Below are 17939 nucleotides of genomic sequence, written 5' to 3'. Positions count from 1 at the left end.
ACTCAAGCATTTTATGCTAAAGTAGTTGTACTAATTGATGACATGTGTTGTTTGCAGAGAAATTGTTGAAATAAGTGCAATTATGGCATGATTAATGTAGGCATCATATTTGATCATACGCCCTGTTCAAGTAAAAACTAGATTTAGTATGATACTGACATTTTTGGACATACGCCCTCCTTGTGTCAGAGTTGAGCGCACAAATGTAGTAAGAAACAGTTCAACAGAAACCCGAGGTGATGTGAACTGAACCTATAGGTACTGATAAACTGATATATAATTGTAAAAATAATCAATACTTGCAGCCCTACCGATAATGAAATAATATAAATAAATAAAACATTTTAATACAATTTGTTTTATTTCATATGTCTAAATTTTACACAATGTCTGCACAGATGTTTTATGGCAAAAGGAAGGAGAATGTTGTTGTGCCAGCCCACCCTGCCATCAGTGACGATGATGAAGAGGACAATGATGATGATGTGACAGACCCTAACTTTGTCACACCCACCTGCAACCTGGATTTTGCCCCCCGCCCTATGTTCTATGTTATGTTCTTATGTTCTAATGTTGTTAAATAAATGTTCTTTTCAACCCTACATGATTTTACTTGTATTTCTCATATACACTATTCTTTAAATTTTTTTTACCACTACAGGGCAAGAAACCATATTTGGTAACTTCGTTGACCTTGATTTTCTACATGAAAATGAAAAATTTTGAAAAATGTCACAAATGTTAAATAATCTTATGTCCTCCAATAACACTCTAGGGTTGAAATTTTGAATTTCAAAGTATTTCAATGAGTGCCCTTTAAGGGTTTAATGTGTTTATAACTACACTTCAGTCAGACAACTCACGTTTACTTAAGATAAAGTTTATTGCAGCATACAGTATTGTGTTTGGCGTGTGGGTTCCGAACTTCATTACTCCTCGTAGATTATTTAAACGCAGACATTTAGGAGTAATGAGATAGGACTAGCCCCCTTCAGAGCCTGCAGGTGGATGCCGGGGAGGAGGTGGGGACGAACTTTCACACAGCACTGAGCAGGACAGCAGGAGCACTGGCAAAGCAGAGGCAAAGTAAGGGAGACTTGCAGTTTAAATAGACCGCCGAATGAGGATGTTGAGATCAGCTGATAGAGAGGTGATGACGTGTCAGTATCAATGAGCGCAGCTCGAATTGTCTGGCTGAACTAGCTAGCAGGCGGCGCTCCATTTAGGAGCCTAAAAAATATCAAGCAAAACATTTAATTTTTCAACAATATCATTTTCAAAATATTTATTGTATACAATCTACATTAACTATCTAAATGGATCGGCCAGCGGTGTCTTGGTACATGCGCGATTCATTTGCAGTCTGGACACGGAGGGGTTAACATCTCTGCTCTGACTGCAGCTACTAGGGACTGCTGTGCGACTCGGACTGAGCCTTCTGTGAGTGCTTTGGGACGGGGGAGGGGGGCCACTGCAGCACCCGCTGTTCATTTAGAACGATGCATGTAGGGATGGGTACCGAATTCGGTACTTTTATAGGTACCGACCGAATTCCGTCGGTACTACCGAGTACTGATTCACATAAAATCAAACGGTACCATGTTTCGGTACCTAAACGCATCCCTGTGACTGTGGGGGAGTGGAAGATTGCATAACAATGCATTTTGTTTTGCAAAGTTAACATTTTCTCCTCCCTGTCTGCCCAATGACTTACTCTGCTATTTGAACTGTTTCCCATAATGCACAGCACTCATTCCGCTTTTTCTTTCCTCTTCTTTTTTTGACGGGGGAACTCAGTTTCCAAAACAGCCTACGACATTAACCAAACCGGAAGAAGTAGGTACCCTCAGGGGAAATGAGTCGATTTGCCGCTGTGTTTTCTGAATTGCCGTAGTGTTTTCTCAATTGCCGATGTTTTCTGATTTGCCGTTGCATTTTCTGATCTGCTGTTGTGTTTTCTGATTTGCCGTTGCATTTTCTGATCTGCTGTTGTGTTTTCTGATTTGCTGTTGTGTTTTCTGATTTGCTGTTGTGTTTTCTGATTTGTTGTTGTGTTTTCTGATTTGCTGTTGTGTTTTCTGATTTGCTGTAGTGTTTTCTGATTTACCAAAGGTTTTTCTAAATTGCCGTAGCGTTTTCTGATTTGCTGTTGTGATTTGCACTTCAGGGCCACTGTAATTTCGAACGAGTACTCCCCCATGGATGATTGGACATTAGCACTGCCAATCTATGTAAAGTAGGCAGGATTTGTGTCAATACATCAGGAGAGAGGCTGCCTTGAATACCAAACTCAGGGTGAACCTTGACATTATTTCTATGATAGGTACTGACAAGAAAAATACAACTAACACTTTGTCTCAAATAAATCTTTAATGATTACTTAAAAAACTTAAACAAAAAAAAAACCTGTCAATGAAAAAATATTAAAAACTAATTTGGCAAATCATCAAATAATGAACCACATCTGTGACCATTGTTGCAGATTCTTTTTGCGATTGGTATGGGCAATATCGCATTTCTAGGGTACATTAACCAGGACCAGATCCATGGTTGCAAAACGCAATGGCTGCTCCATCATTATACCAAACTTTTATTTATTCCTAGTCCCACCAATCAGGGTCGCTCATCTTTTGTGTGCTTTGTTTAAAAAGGTGCTATCAAAGATGTAGCCTCATATCAACGAGGCAGCTGTTATCCATAGCCTTTAACATAAGGCTATTAGTAAGTGAGAATTTTGAAATGGAAGACCTTAAATGCTTGCATGAGATCAATTTCGTTTGGGAGAATTGATGAGAGACATTACAAATACATATCAGTTCATTTCAGAGTGCAGGTCTTTACAAACACCAATAACATGAATATTATTTATAAAAAGCTGGGTTAATTCATGTGATACATCTGAAGATTTTTAGAGCTCTTCCTATTGTACCTTCTTTACACTGTCATCCTGACACCTCTTAAAATCCAACATCTGGCATTGTTTTCGTCACAAACTGTGAAACGAGAATGACAGAAATAAGACCCATTTAGGCACTTTTAAAATAATTTTGCTACAGTTCAGTGCTTGCTTGTTGCTGCCAGTTAAATGACACTCGAAGAGCAGAATGTCTTCACACACTTGACTTCCGGTGACTTGTTCATAAAGGCTACTATTGCTTATTCGAGGCCAGTGCACCAATAGTTCCTCTTGTTAAAGATGGCAGTAAAAGTTCTCTCTACAGTTTTGGCCTCTGAGGTTAGATCCAAGTTATGTGTTAAATGCTCTGATGTGTCACTGCTCTGGCTGTGATGGGAAATAATCGTCTGTCCGGAACACGGTAGGGATCTCTTGGCGCTGATGTGGTGCTGGTCTTCTTGGGCTGGAAGGTTTCTGTAAGAAAAAAAAAATCTCAATGGTCCGACAGCACCACTTGTAGAAGTTGTAGAAATAGAAGTTATGACTTTAAAAAAAAAAAAATCCTGTTTAATCATCTTCATTGGTTATTACACGATTGTTAATACTAAAAAAATCTTAAATTCAAAGTGATCGGTAAGCACACAGAAAATAAAAAGTACTCAAATTTACAGAAAGGGGCACTTACATTTAGGAAGCTTGGTACTGTCATAGTGCGAAGGATCTTCTTGAAAGCACCTGGCAGTGTTCCCAGTTCTCCCTCTGCTTGCGTGACCTGCTCCTCCATTGCATTAACATTGGCTCCAACCATTTTTACAAAGGCCTACCGGCAAAACAAGAATGATATCGCAAAAGCTGACAAAACTGAGATCATTTGAAACATTTATCAAGACAAACTTATTTTAAGACAATTCAACATCACACTGATACAGTATATGCGATGCCCTTACAGGCATTTCCTTATTGGTGCAGGCAAAGAATATTCTTTTGTAGAGAGGAAGCCAGTCTCCGCCAGTTTAGCTCAATCGTTAAAATGCATGCCCCATGTATAGAGGCTACGGTCCTTGAAGTGGGAGGTCCAGGTTTGATCCACTGTCCTTTTAATATGAATATAGGCTTAAAAGCCCCAATTAATCTTACAAAAAAAGGCAAACGAGTAACCTTGGAAAAATTGTTTAATAAAGCTGTATTGAAAAATGTGGCAGAATTAACAATTTGACAGCAGACCATGCAGTCAATTACTTGACTGAATGGTCTACCTTTTATTTTTAAGACAGAGAGTACTACTTCTAGAAAAATAGCAAGTTCCAAAAATTAACTCTGATGCTTAAAGCTGCCATAATATACAACAACAAGGACTGCATCTTTAGATAGATGGTGAGAGTGAAACAATGTCAGAATTAGAAAACAGGAACAGACTTCACTCAGAGAACATTTCTATTATTAGAAGAGGAAATGGTCCGCCAGTGAAGATTACCTTGTTCTACATATCATTCACTTTGCTTTTGGTAAAGTGGATAGTTATATTGCTGAGTTAATATTAATACAAGCACTATACAATAATGTTGTTTACATAGTGTAGCAGCCTTGATTTCATATTATGTTACAGTATGCTATTTACTAGGTGAAACAAGCAATATAAAAACATCAAACTTAATGTTCTGAACAAGTGGTAGAAACCACATCAATCTTATTATCACTTACTCTTAGTATCACTTACCTCTAACTTATCAATTCTTCTGTATATTTGTCTCATTTCATCTGACTTCTGTTGGATTTGAGGTAGGTTTTCATTCACTATTTGGGAGGTATCGTTACGGATCTGAAGGGAAGAAGAAAAAATACAAACCAGAGACATTTAAGTACATATCTCAACAAAAATGAGAAATATTTCATTCATAATCTTTTATGGAGCCATAGCCAAACTCAGCTTACCATGTCCAGCATTCCAACAAACTCATCTACTCTTGTCAGCATTTCTTCAAGACTCTTCTCCAAGCACAGGATCTAGAGACGACATTTTTAAAAGAGACAGCTGTAAAAACAACCATACATAATCCATGTAGTAACCGAAGCTACATCACATGAACAGGGCAACCCTAATACTTATGCAACCTTATTTATTCACTTTAATCAGTCACACACTCCGGTCAAAGCTGTAATCCCATTAAATGCCTGCCCTCAAATTGTTTCAGCAAGAACCACAGGGCCAAAACACAGGGACTTTTGTCTGCCTAATGAGCCTACAAGCTAGCTAAGCTTTTCAAAAACATCCTGGTATCATGCGTTTCCACTTAGTATCAACTCAGGACTCTGTTTAGTCTGCCATCAATACTAAGTTAACTGAAGAAACATTATGTTCATTATGTAAATACAGAAAACTGTCAGCATAAGATGAAGACAGGTTACCTTTTTGCTTCAGCTAGGGTATTAGTGTGAGATAGACTCAAAAGAATCAGTCTGAAGTCAAAAATATCATGACTTTAGACCTGCCAAAACTGACATTTTTCTGAGGTTTTGACTTGGATAGAAAAATACTTTTTATGAAAGTGTTTGATGAATATGCACCTGATTTGTGACACTATGTATACTTAAATTCAGACTTTTAGCACTAAATCCCTTTCTGTGGACTAGAGATGTGACGTTCGCGAACAAGTCGGGCTCTTGGATGGCTCTGTCTTTTGAACGGCTCTTTTAAGTGAACGATGAGAACCGATTCGCAGTTGTGAGCCGTTCATTTGAGACCGTTTTAATATGCAGATTGCCCACGCTGCCTTCACGTGTTACCTGCATGCCCCATGAGTCTTTTGTTCACAATTCACATTTTTATAATTTCCTTTATTCTAGTTGTATTTATATTTTTGATATACATATATATTTATACTGATTTATTATTTCTATATTTTTTTCTGTATTGTTAAAATGTTCTTGTGTGGAATTTTTTTTTACAGTAAAGTTGTTTTGCATGGAAGTTATCTGTAGCATGCGTAGTTTTTATAGTGCCACAAAGTTTTTTAGATGAGGGAAAATTCAAAATAGTGATCTCACTGTCAAAGCATGGGATATTGCACCATCATTTGGAAGGTTTACAATGCCAAATGAAATTATAATCAATATTTCAGAATAATTCCCACCAATAGAGTATATAAATATTGGTAGGATGTGTAAGTTTGAATTATTCTGATCCAAATCTTATCTTACAATTGCTACCAGTGATGAATGAGCCAAAGAGCCAGTCTTTTGAACGGCTCTTTGAAAGGAACTTTCAACTTTGCTTGCCTTAATAGAACATATTAAGGCAAGTATTGCCCATTAAGAGCCATTTTCAAGGCTTAACAAGACACTTTCCAACCCTGAGCTGAACTCCACCACAAAATGAAACTAAATATGATGTTCTTCACCTTAGAAAGATAGTTTTATTATACAGTTCCTTTTTTAGTGCAATAAATCCTGGACTTCACTTGGGACTTCCTGGATAGTAAAGGTGACAAGCCAATCATGTCACGACATCAGTGTCGCTTAGCTTACCTTTAATTATGTATAAGTCTACTGCAGTAATAAAGCTGTTTATTATGCCTCATTTATTTCAAAGACTAGCTGTCATCCACTCGGCTAGTTAGACAGAAACGTTAATGCGTTTCAAAGAAGTGGTGGCTCGCTTGTGTAGAAGTCATCAGTACAAACCTCTTCTCCAGCTGTCGCCCTGATGTAGGCGGAGTAGCTGAGGGCGGTGTGCCTCAGGATTTCGTCGTCCTGCTCCGAATAGTGCTGCTCAGATGTCCCGGGGTCTGCTGCATCGTTGAGACTCGGGCTTTGAGAGATAACATTAGCTGCTGCGCCAAAGCTCGGGCTCTGCGACACGGTACCGCTGCTGAGGATTTCGCTCACCATGGACAGACTGCTTGCACTCTGGGAGACGATGCCGCTGTCTCTGCTTATCTCAGCGCTGGACTCCTCCAGGGGAGACAGCAGGCCCACTCTGTCCACTCGATGATGGTCCATGTCCGTCGCCTGTCTTCCTGATCTACTGCCGTGTTTTGCCTTGTCAAATGACTGGATCACGTGTGTTGTGCAGCCTGCGGTGGCTCACTAGGGTCAAAACAGGGTAGCGCGAAGCTTTGATAACTTTCACTACCCTGTACTAGTAGTAGCCCTATAATAATAATAATAATAATAATAATAATAATAATAATAATAACAATAATAATGATAATAATAATGATAATAATAATAACAATAATAATGATAATAATAATAATGATGATGATAATAATAATAATAATAATAATAATAATAATAATAATAATAATAATAATAATAATAATGCATGTTATTTATCATGCACTTTACATTCTGGACAAATCTCAAAGTGCTACAGGACATATTAAAAAGGCAGTAAGAATAAAACCAGGGTTAAAAACAGACGGTAAAATGCAGACACGTGTTATAAGACACTGTGGTTAAATAAAACAAGTAAAAAGCAGCAGGGAAGGTCAGATAAAAACTATGGATAAAACCAGGGAAATTAAAGCGAGGGAATATATAATATATATACCTATATAATATTAATCCAGTGTTCAAGACATGATATATGAATACAATTTTACTTTAAGCAAAAAAGGTCATACTTCTTTTCCATAGAGCAAAATTAACACACAAACAGCCACATATACTGTTATATAAATTGAAATAGGGTAATATCATCAAATATGCTTCCAGCAAAGAGTTGTAGGAAATGGCTGAGCTGGACAGTCGTGAATTAAAGAGTCAAAAATATGTCAACAAACAGGATATTTAAAGAAATTAGATCAAGAGTCTCATAAGCAGTGGTGGACAAAGTACACAGCTTCATTACTTAAGCCAAAGTATAGATACTCCAGGTCAAATATTCCTCCAATACAAGTGAAAGTTGCTCTGTCAGATTATTACTTGAGTTAAAGTACTGAAGTGCTTGCTTTTAAAAATACTTAAGTATACAAAGTACTTCTTAAAAAATCTCAAAACGTTGTATTTTCAAAATACATAAGTGCAGTTAAGAATACATAGAAGTACATTCTGTTACATTCTGTTTATCTAGAAACCATTAGGCTACTTGAAATCTCTAAAAACTATACCATGGAATAGAAACAGCAATTATGCTACTCCAAGCACTGATAACTTAGTTTGAAATGTTCATCTGGAATGAAACAAATGTTACGTAGCTCAACACGCTTTCTCAGGTTGGACAGTGAATGTGTGTGTGTTTGTGCAGAGTGGGAAAAAGAGAGAACATTTCATACGATACGTATCATTCTTCATTTCAAAGACCTCCAACACAGGCTGAAGATATGGCCATGGGTGCTCAGTTGGAGCAATTATAGCCATCATTACCACCTCTAAATAAACTGCCTGATCTGAGTGAAATTAGCTTTGTGTTGCTCCACGTTCAACCATGGGATCTGATTTCAGAAAAGAGAAGGAAATTCATGAGCTGACTTCAAAGCAAAAGTAGTGAGTAACTAGAGCACTGATAGAAATGTAGTGGAGTAAAAAGTACAAAAATTGTCTTCTGAATGTAATGGAGTAAAAGTAAAAAGTTCAGCCCAAAAATAATATTCAAGTAAAGTACAGATACGCAAAAAATGCACATAAGTACAGTACTCAAGTAAATTTACTCTGTTACTGTCCACCATTGTATTATATAAATCCACTGTTCAAGACATGATATATGAGTAAAGTTTTACTGTAAGAAAAAAAGGTTATACTTCTTCTCCATAGAGCAAAATAAACACATAAACAGCCACATGTACTGTTATAGAAATTTAAATAGGGTATTATTAAATATGCCTCCAGCAACGGCTTGTAGGAAAAGGGTGAGCTGGACAGTCGTGAATTAAAGAGTCAAAAAATATGTCAAACTTTTGTAAACAAACAGGATTTTTAAAGAAATTACATCAAGAGTCTTATAAGTTGTACAAAGAAAAGGGTCATGGTTACAAAAGGTGAGGCCTGATTATGCAAAGAACATTCAAACTGTCTTATCGCCTTTACGATGCAAGTGAAAGTGCCTGTGTCACAAATTTGAATATACCGTTTTTTTTGTACATGACATTATATACTATGTCGTTTGAGTGTCGGCCAGCAGATGGCAGCCAGAATTACTTCATGGCAAAGATCTTCAATTATCTGCACATGGCTGATGCAGACAACCTTTATCTGCATCAGCAAGACACTGTGGAAATGGTTGAAATAGTTGATCACACAATTTGACTGAGAAAATATCTGACAGCATTGATAATCTATCTGATGGGTTTATCTGAAGATAGAATGCAGCAATGAATTCCCTTGAATATATAAAAGCTTATGTTCATGGGACAGTTGAGGACTCAACATGGCAGGCTTCAAAGGGATGATTCTGAGGTCATTTTTGGACATCAAAGACAAAACCTTTGTTATATTTTAATGTTTCACATGAGATCACTTCGTCTGCATGTAAATCTGAAAATGGCCAGCAGCACATCTGTGTCACATGTGGGTAACAGTTTTCAAAATAAGTGCTAAAACCAATTGAAACCGCAATGATCCATAAAATCTGCATCTTTCTGCTCATATTAACTTTGAAAATTCATCTAAATTTCCTCCATGAATGAAAAAATGATAATTCATGTTTTTATAGCAAGGGCTGATCATGTGACACCCCTGACTGGGTCCACCAGAAACTCCCAGATCAACTGATTAGGGTTGCAAACTATCTAAAGTAGGTCAATTTGGTGTCAATGATCTATTAGCTGTTGGAGCAGTCTGGCATCTAGAGTAAACACAGTAGATGAACATTCATTAGCAGGGAGGTGAGAGGAGTTTAATGCTGCTGGCCTCTGACCCAGGACAGAGATGCATTCTTGCTGCAAGAAGACTGTGTTAAATGTCCTGACTGTGGAGGATGAAGAGGACTGGTTTTGTCTGATAAAAGGAATTCAGCCTTCAGATTGTCTTTCTTCATGATGTGATGTCACCATTATGATTTTTCATCTTAACAGTTTATTGTATTCAAAGTCATGTAAACTGTAATATTTTTATAATTCGCTATGAATATTTAAGGGAGAACATCTCAACTTTGTTTAATGTTCCTGCAGAGAAGTAACAACACTGCAAGTAATTTCTAGAAGAGTCCTGCCCCTTGCTGCATGTTTTGTGGTTGTGCATTCCTGGTGTACAGATGCTGCTGTTGGGGAAGAAACTGGGATGTCAGCCTCTACCATAATTGTTTGGTTTGCTGACCAGGCAGCCTCCTGTTTTAAGACATTTTTTCTGTACACTTCCTTTTGTTTATCAGACTACCTTCAGTCTTAAAATACTTGTGTCAAGAAGACATTTTTACTACTGATGGCAAGTGAAAAGTAATCTTTCAAAGTTGAAAACTTGTGAACCAAACATCATGTTTCTATTTTGCCAAAGTGTGAGAATAATTTATTGGAACAGATACAGGGATTTGATCACAATCATCAAATGCATAAAAAAACTATTAAAAAAACATACTCTACACAGCATTTATCCAAATATAAGAAATATAGATTTACTCTTTAAAAACATACACAAGCAATCCCCAGTTGGTCCCAGAAATAAGAATGAAAAGGATCTTAATAAAAGTGGTCACTAACAAAAGATATCAGGCTGTAGGCACATTCAGAACTCTAACATACAGTGGACTCTCCTAAAAACAGTTTGTTCTGATGCTTGGTACAAACATACATACAAATCTTTTCATTTAAGACAAAGACAGCTTTGGAAATACAAGAAATATACACAATACATTTTCCTTGCTTCCTGATTTGTAACTTTCTATCATCAGTTATCTCATAAAAACAAACAGAAGTTACAAAATTAGTTTCTTACAAAACACTGTCACGCTCATTTCATCAGGCCTGGTGTTCCAGTTTTAGTCTCTGAGCAGTGGGGATGTCTCTGTCAGTCTGTGGGTTTATAAGTATTATAGGGTAATAACGGTGCCGTCCTCCTCCACTCCTCCCCTGGGCAGTGCGAGGCTGTGTCGTGGGTCTGTTTTCATGGAGCTGAGGATTTTGTGCAGGCTGCCGTTGCTGTGGCGGAGCGCCGGGTTGCTGCTGTGATGTGGAGGCTGTACGTGGTGGTGACGCTGCTGCTGCTGGGTCTGTGGGTGGTGAAGGCTCAGGTCTCTGTGGAGCTGGTAGCTGAGGCTGCTGTGTTGGTGGTGGTGGTGGTGGTGGGACCCTCCGTTGAGGCTTGGCTGGGAGTGGAAGGAGGCTGTGGAGACCACAGATGAAGGCCGTGTGGGCGGGCTAGGAGGTGGAGCTGGATTTTGAGCTGTTGATGATGCCTGCTGGTGTGTGCGGGACGCAGTGGATGCCAGGGAAGCGTTGGACCTCATAGACGGCCGTTTGAGGCTGTTCTCAATCACGATGTCTGTCTCTTCGTCACTCTCAAGGTCATCTTGGTAATGTGCTCCAGGGGATGTGACACCTGCTGTGGCAATGGACAAACTCGGGTAACCAGTTGAGCCGCTGCTGTCGGATGACTGTCCTGAGCTCCCAGAAATCCTGCTGCTGCGGACGACGTTATTCCTCTGGTTGACCGGCTTCACCGTCACAATCAGATTGTGGCTGTTGGCAATCATCATATCTGTCACCTGATCTAAGGACTTTCCAGTGACCTCAATGCCGTTAACCTCCAACACTTCATCGTTAACCGCCAGCAGCCCAGTGCTCTCCGCCAACCCTCCGGGCACCAGTCGTGATATGAAGATGCCAGGAACTTTCTCCAACCCGTGTGGCGTCACCCTCACGCTGGTCCCATCGCGGATGTAGAAGCCCAGAGGTTTGTCCGAGCCGTGGCGATACAGGCGAACGCGACGGTGAGACTCAGGGAGGATGTCAACATCAATGATGGAGGAGACAGGTCTGAAGTCCTGGGGCATGCCGATGCGGATGTGTGGCCGCTTTCTGTTCACGTCATTGTTGCGGAGCGCGACCACCGCCTTCTTCCTACGGGTGATTGTGTTGGTGCCGAAGTTGGCGTAGTCGACCTCTTCTGCAAAAAATAAGAGACAGAGGGACAGAGTGTTAATAGATGTTTGAGAATGTGCAGTCAACACAGACTGAAATATTCCCTCTTTCATGTGGACTTTGTCCCTAAATGTTCAAAGCAATAGAGAAAAAAGGAAAACTAAATCCTTAAAAGCAGAAAAACACAGACAGAGAGAGAGATGGATTTGAAAGTTAAAACAAACTGCCTTTTCATTCCTAAACTAAAATACCTTTATGTGAATGCGAGCGGTCTCTGCATACGTCTTTAAATCAAACCACCTGCCCTACAAACTCAAAACCCCTTTGTTTAAACTATGCACAGATGTTCTTAAAAAATAACTTTCCTGTAAAAAGACCTGCTAATCATTTCCAAAGATTCTACTTCACATGTGACATATTACAGTTTTATTACTGAAGTTGTAAACAATGCCTCAGTGCGTGCTGGTCTACTTGTCAACTTAGTATGCAGCTTAAGTTATTACAATTAGAAATAATTAGAGAGACAGGAGCATATCATCTGGATTCACACACGGGACTCTATCTGTGAGCACGTCTGCATAAGTGCTGAGTGTGCAGAGCATTCCTGCCTATGCTCACAGAGGTGACCCGCCCTTCTGCTACCAGCCAGCAGCTGTAGGGATTCCCAGTGTTCATTTTTTTTCTCTAAGATACACATGAACATACATGTGCAAACACATAACTCAAAGATAAACAATTATCATGCTTTTATAAAGTTTGACATCAAGGACCATGAGTGGAAGAAAAAAAAACAGAGGATAAAACCCAAGGACCACAGAATGAACTGTGAGGAAGTAGAGTGTGGTAATGTCAGTTTAAGTATGATGTTTCCAAACGGAGATTTAATGCAATCAATAAGACAATGAAAACCTTCACAGAGGTCTAAATCATCCACCCACTGACAGAGTGGCTTCTTGGGAACAAATACAGCTGCTGGCAAGCTTGCAAAAGAACATGCTATAATAAAATAAAGTGAAACAAAGGGGAGAAGATTGAGGCCTTGCAGGAGTGGAATAAGAAATAAAGAGTTGGGGAAAAAAAAAACCTTAAATGTCACACCGAGTTTTGACAGAGTGTGGGAGAGGAATGATAAAGACTGCGCACCATGATGAAAAAATAATAACATGGTCGCTCTCTAATCTCTCCCTCTCAGGCAGACAGGAAATCTGGACACAGCAAAGCCTGATGGGACAGGAAGTGAAGATCCCCAGGCGGGAGGCATCAGCTCCTGCATTTCCATGGCAATAGCAATGACTCATCTTTGCCCTGCTGTTTGGGACACCTGCTTTATAAAATTATTATGGGTGAGCGCACTGTAATCTTTGGCTCTATCTTCAAAGAACACTGAAACAAATATGGCGCCTCTGAGCTGGGCCAGCTGGCCCGGTCGTCCCTCCGGCCAGCGAGGAGTGTGGACGCCTGCCATGAGACTCCCTATGCAATGCTGACTCATCATTAATGTATGTTTTCTCCCTCTATCTCCTCTTGAGCAGAGTCATGACACTGCAGCATGTTTTTTTTTCATTGGAGTAAAGGGTCGAGTGGGGGGAAATAGTGTAATGTTTGGTGCTACTCCTCACTGTTAAAAGAAGAAGTTTTTGGGCGTCAGCAGTGACACAGACCACATGCACTGCACATACGGAATTGGTGCATTGGGTAAAAGAATGATAAATGTATTTGTGAAATAGTAGATTGACGTCTCTTGGCACAGCATGAAATAAAGTTGTCAAGTGTTTGCAATCTCAAGCCAAACTTCTCTGCCAAAAAGCATGTTACACCAGATGAAGAAATCGCCTGAAAAATGCTTCTTATCAACTTCCACTGCTTTAAAATTAGACTTTTTCAATTTGACATTTATAAGCAAAAGCCTCTGCATATCATCAGACTTTAAAGCGCATGGTATTCTTGGTTTTCTGTACATGCGGCGGCAGGAGCGGATTTGATTGAATCCAGACGAGGCATTTGCTACAGGGCTGGAATTTCTGCCACAAGTGCAAGTCTCCTCTGATGGGAACCATGTTGGAGTGGATCACTGCAGAGCCTCATTACAGGTCTACGACACAACACCCTCCTCCATCCACACCCTCACCTCGGTCTGAAACCAACGCCTCACCACATCACCAGTGTACTTACTGGGGCAGATGATCTTTTGGTCAGAAATCCAGGTACAACTATAATTATGCTTTCTGTTTGGAATGTTTCCCAGCTGCACTACAAATCCCGTAAGAAGCCCATGCTGGTGTAATTTGTTTCAAGAGACCTGCAATTGCAGGAGGCATGGGGTGTGTTTGGATTATCCTGGGGGGAGGAGGGAAGATGGAAAAAGATGATAAGGGGTTCAAGTGAGAGCATCATTTGAAAGAGTGTGTGTCTAATTTTATTTACAGATTTTGCATAAAAATATAGAAACCGTAAGTGCGGACTGGATTTCGATATTGGTTCCATTTGTAGTACGAACTGTACAGTTAAAAAGCTTGAAAGCAGGAAAACGGCTCATGTGGGGGACTAAAGAGGTGAAACCAAAGCTGCGGTAGTTCAATCCCAAAACCCATTGGCCATTGGCCTACATACACTTATCATGATGACAGACATTTCCTTTACAAACTAATTCTTGTATCTTACTTGGAAATAGTTTGCTAAAAATAGAGAATTACAACTTCAGTGTGTGACCAAGTGGCAAACTCCGGTCTTAAAATATGAGTCCAATGCGAACGTGCTAAAAACTGCAGTTCATTGAGGATCTGCTTGGGGCTGGTTCCGGAAGTACTGGAAACCACATACACACCAATTCAAAAAAGACGATCTTTACAGCAGAAATGAACATGTTTACAGCCTGGTACAAAAGACGAGTGTAGTCTAGATAGCTCATTTCTCGATCAGCACACACTGTATGGGGGGTGATTTTTTTTCTAACGCGGCAGTTTAGAAGATAATGAGATTAGGAGTCTTCCAATGAGAGGCACAGCTGACTTGATTGACAGGCGGGAACACTGTAGCTGTTGGCTAGGAGGCTCAAAGCCCGCCTCTTTATGTCACACTCCCTCGACAGAAAACAATATGGCTGCCACTGCCGATTTGCCACAAAACAGTGCTTCAGAAACAGATGGGTGACGTCAAGGATACTATGTCCATATTTTATACAGTCTAAGTGTGTGACACAGAACTGAAAAACAAACAACCCAGTCATACAAAAGGGAGCTACGGAAGTGAAACTGCACCATGCAAGTTCAAAATCCCCCTTATGGATCACACCCCTAGTTTGGGAATGGCTTAATTAATGTCTCTAAACAGATATTGGTATGCAAGTGAAGCTTACAATCTATAGTAGGTTGTATCTTAACTCCAACTCCAGTAGCTTATGGGACTGTAAACAATGACCAGAGCGAGGAAAAGGAATTCTTGGTCTGGTGTTCTTTATCATTAACCTCTGGCTACACCTGAATATCTTAAAGGAGGCAGTTATCAGATGACACCACCTGGATTCAAAGATTGGTCTTTGACAACTGCAATGTTGTTTGTACAGCAATCAAACTGGCAGCATTAAAAAGTCTGAATACATGTCTCCCTCTCTGTTTCTCTGTCTAAAGCAAGAGGATCAGCAAATGAAAAGGTAGGAAGCATGAAACAAGCATGGTTGTATTGTAAACCAACAGATACAAAGATCAACTCTGTAACCTTGGCTGAGCAGCCAATTACTGTAAAGGCAGTCAGGAGTCATGAGTTGCCAATCACATTTAACAAACCCTGAAGTGAATTCCCGTTCAATGAAAGCAGGGATACTTCACATCTAACCTTTAAGTGCACTTAAATACTCGATGAGTTGAATAGTTTATGACACTAAGTCAGAAACTAAGTGATTGTTAGAGGCCTTTTTGCAATCAATAAGGACATATTAATTTGTTTTTGTTTGTTCTTTTGTTTGGCAAGAGATACAATCTGAAGACAGACTTTGACTCTGGAAAACTTTTAAGAGTCTTTTCTTACCAAACAGACGTTTAATTAATCAAAAAAATATGAAAAAGAATATTCTATCGTAAGGATAAGTTATCGAATGTTGCTTAAGGGCTCAATATCTTCTATCACAAGCAATTTTGAAGCTACCAAAGGAGCATTATGGGATTGCGGTATTTGGAGATGCTAAACAAATTAAGATGTCAAGTCATAGTAGCAGACAGCAGAGAGAAAACTGTGTCTGTGGCTGACTGGAGGTCTGGGGTTTAATATTCAGGACCAGAGCTCTTATTAGACTGAAGGAGTTTTTCCATTGCAAAGTTAGACATTTACTTCTCTGCTACTATGAGAAAAAAGAAACTGTGGACACACTCCATGATATAAAAAACGTGTGTGCAGTAGCAGTGGAACTAAATGTGATTGCACTCCAACAAAAAGAAGATAAATGAGTCTGCTCTTTGAATTAGAGATATTTTTTTAATCTGGCAAAATCTCAGCGGGGTCACCGCTTTCTAGTTCTTACTCAGTCCTGCCAAAAGCAGGAAAAACAAACACACAAAAACACAATCAGAGATGGAAACGCACAGCTAAACTTCGTGAGCACGTTCCGGCCGATCACACAAAGGTTATGGTAACAACTCCTGACAAACCTAATCCCTGCTGCACTGGAGCATCATGGGTAAGCCGATGTGAACCCCGTTAATCAAAGACTGTCGGGTCGCTGCCAGGCATTTCAGGCTAAAAGGCAACTCAGATCAAAGCCTGTTAGAGAAGCTTTGTGCTTCAATTAGCAGTGGCTCAATATTTCCACAACTCCATCTTCCATCAAATGTAATTTACAGATCACAGTATGGTTTATAGAAGAACAATTTAAGAGACACACAAGCTGAGAGCACACTGAGAATCCATGCACGTACCAGCTGTTTGCATTTACCCTTAACTTTAGTTTGTTCAAGACTTAAGGTGAGGGAATCTAACTGGAAATGAGGCTACTGGAGAAGCTAAATGCTGACAGGGAAGGAAAAAACGACTAGGCATAGAGAAAGGGGGTCACAATTTGGCATGGATTTCAGAATGTAGTGTCTAATGCTATATTCAGTGTTGCAATATTGGCTAAAATGATTAAAAAACATGTTTCACTTGGGAATAAGTGGGCTGTATACCTCGTGATGCTAGAAAACACTCCCTCACAAGCTCAGGGTGAAAGAGGTCAGAGGTGGAGAGGTGGCTCCTGCATGACTTCTGCTCTCTGCTAATGTGTGTGGCTGTGTGCATGAGTCTGCATATGTATGCATGACACTTGAGGAATGTGGTGTTAAATGTAGTCGGAGATATCTCTGAACAGGTTGACGAGCTGCGAAAATTCTCCAGACGGGCATGGTAGGCGACTTAGAACTGCAACTTCAGGGACTTTGCTATTTCCGTATAGCTATGAGACCGTTTAGCAATACGCCAGCAGTGTGCTGCATAACTTAATCTTTATTGCAGGCACACTCTGCGGTTATTTAAATGAAAAGGCATCCTGTGGTATATGCCTTTTGTGTAATATTGCTGCAACAAGGAAGAAAAAAACAGACCAATTAGAAGCCAGCTAACACCTCATGCTGTTCTTGTGCTTGCAAAGCAAAGGAAAGCAGAGGAAAAACAGTCTTTGTTCCAGCGAAGCCGACCTCTAGTTAACCAAAGCTGTGAAGAGAAGGCCCTTTAAAGTCCGACTGCTTTTCCACAGTCTCCCATAAAAGACAGGAATCTAAAGAGTTTTATGATCAGCCATTAGGGCCTCTCTGCACACTTGTTCCTGGCAGGTCTTCTTACATTCACCGCTGACTCGACTCGACTGTAAACAGAAGCTGAAGAGACGATAGAAATGAACCAAAACAAAGACGCAGATCTGTTTGGACAAAGTGTTTCAAATCCCTCTGTCTCTTTTGTAATTTTACATGTGAGCAACACCCAAATGATCTGAGGAATCTGGGAGATGTTTGCCACCCTGCTGTTATGAATATAGAATATGGATTAACACAAACTGAAACACTTGC

At 39.8% G+C, this 17939-nt stretch overlaps 2 protein-coding genes across 2 annotated transcripts in view; both read right to left on the bottom strand.

Moving 5' to 3' along the window:
* Positions 1-2351: 2351 nt before the first annotated feature.
* Positions 2352-6970, bottom strand: bloc1s4 (biogenesis of lysosomal organelles complex-1, subunit 4, cappuccino). The gene is made up of 5 exons (XM_034705571.1): positions 6578-6970; positions 4829-4900; positions 4614-4715; positions 3582-3716; positions 2352-3370 (listed from the first exon to the last, which is right to left on the bottom strand). The coding sequence occupies exons 1-5, from the start codon at positions 6893-6895 to the stop codon at positions 3272-3274; spliced, it is 726 nt and encodes a 241-aa protein (XP_034561462.1). The 5' UTR covers positions 6896-6970; the 3' UTR covers positions 2352-3271.
* A 3346-nt stretch (positions 6971-10316) lies between these two features.
* The window catches only part of pard6gb (par-6 family cell polarity regulator gamma b), a 43080-nt gene continuing 35457 nt past the window's right edge, over positions 10317-17939 (bottom strand). Inside the window, exon 3 of the mRNA XM_034705283.1 lies at positions 10317-11935. Coding sequence (XP_034561174.1) covers positions 10860-11935 — 1076 coding nt within the window. The 3' untranslated portion in view covers positions 10317-10859. The remainder of the gene's footprint in view (positions 11936-17939) is intronic.

This window comes from Notolabrus celidotus, chromosome 16 (assembly GCF_009762535.1).
Source record: "Notolabrus celidotus isolate fNotCel1 chromosome 16, fNotCel1.pri, whole genome shotgun sequence".
NCBI lineage: Eukaryota > Metazoa > Chordata > Actinopteri > Labriformes > Labridae > Notolabrus > Notolabrus celidotus.
Note: the sequence above shows the minus strand (reverse complement) of the source record. Positions and strands in the feature narration are given on the sequence as shown.

Coding starts and splice junctions, on each gene's coding strand:
- bloc1s4 (XM_034705571.1), bottom strand. CDS start 6,895: ATGGACCATCATCGAGTGGACAGAGTGGGCCTGCTGTCTCCCCTGGAG. Junction 4,716..4,828: donor TTGTTGGAATGCTGGACATG/GTAAGCTGAGTT, acceptor TCTTCCCTTCAG/ATCCGTAACGATACCTCCCA. Junction 3,717..4,613: donor GAAGAATTGATAAGTTAGAG/GTAAGTGATACT, acceptor TTTTGCCGGTAG/GCCTTTGTAAAAATGGTTGG.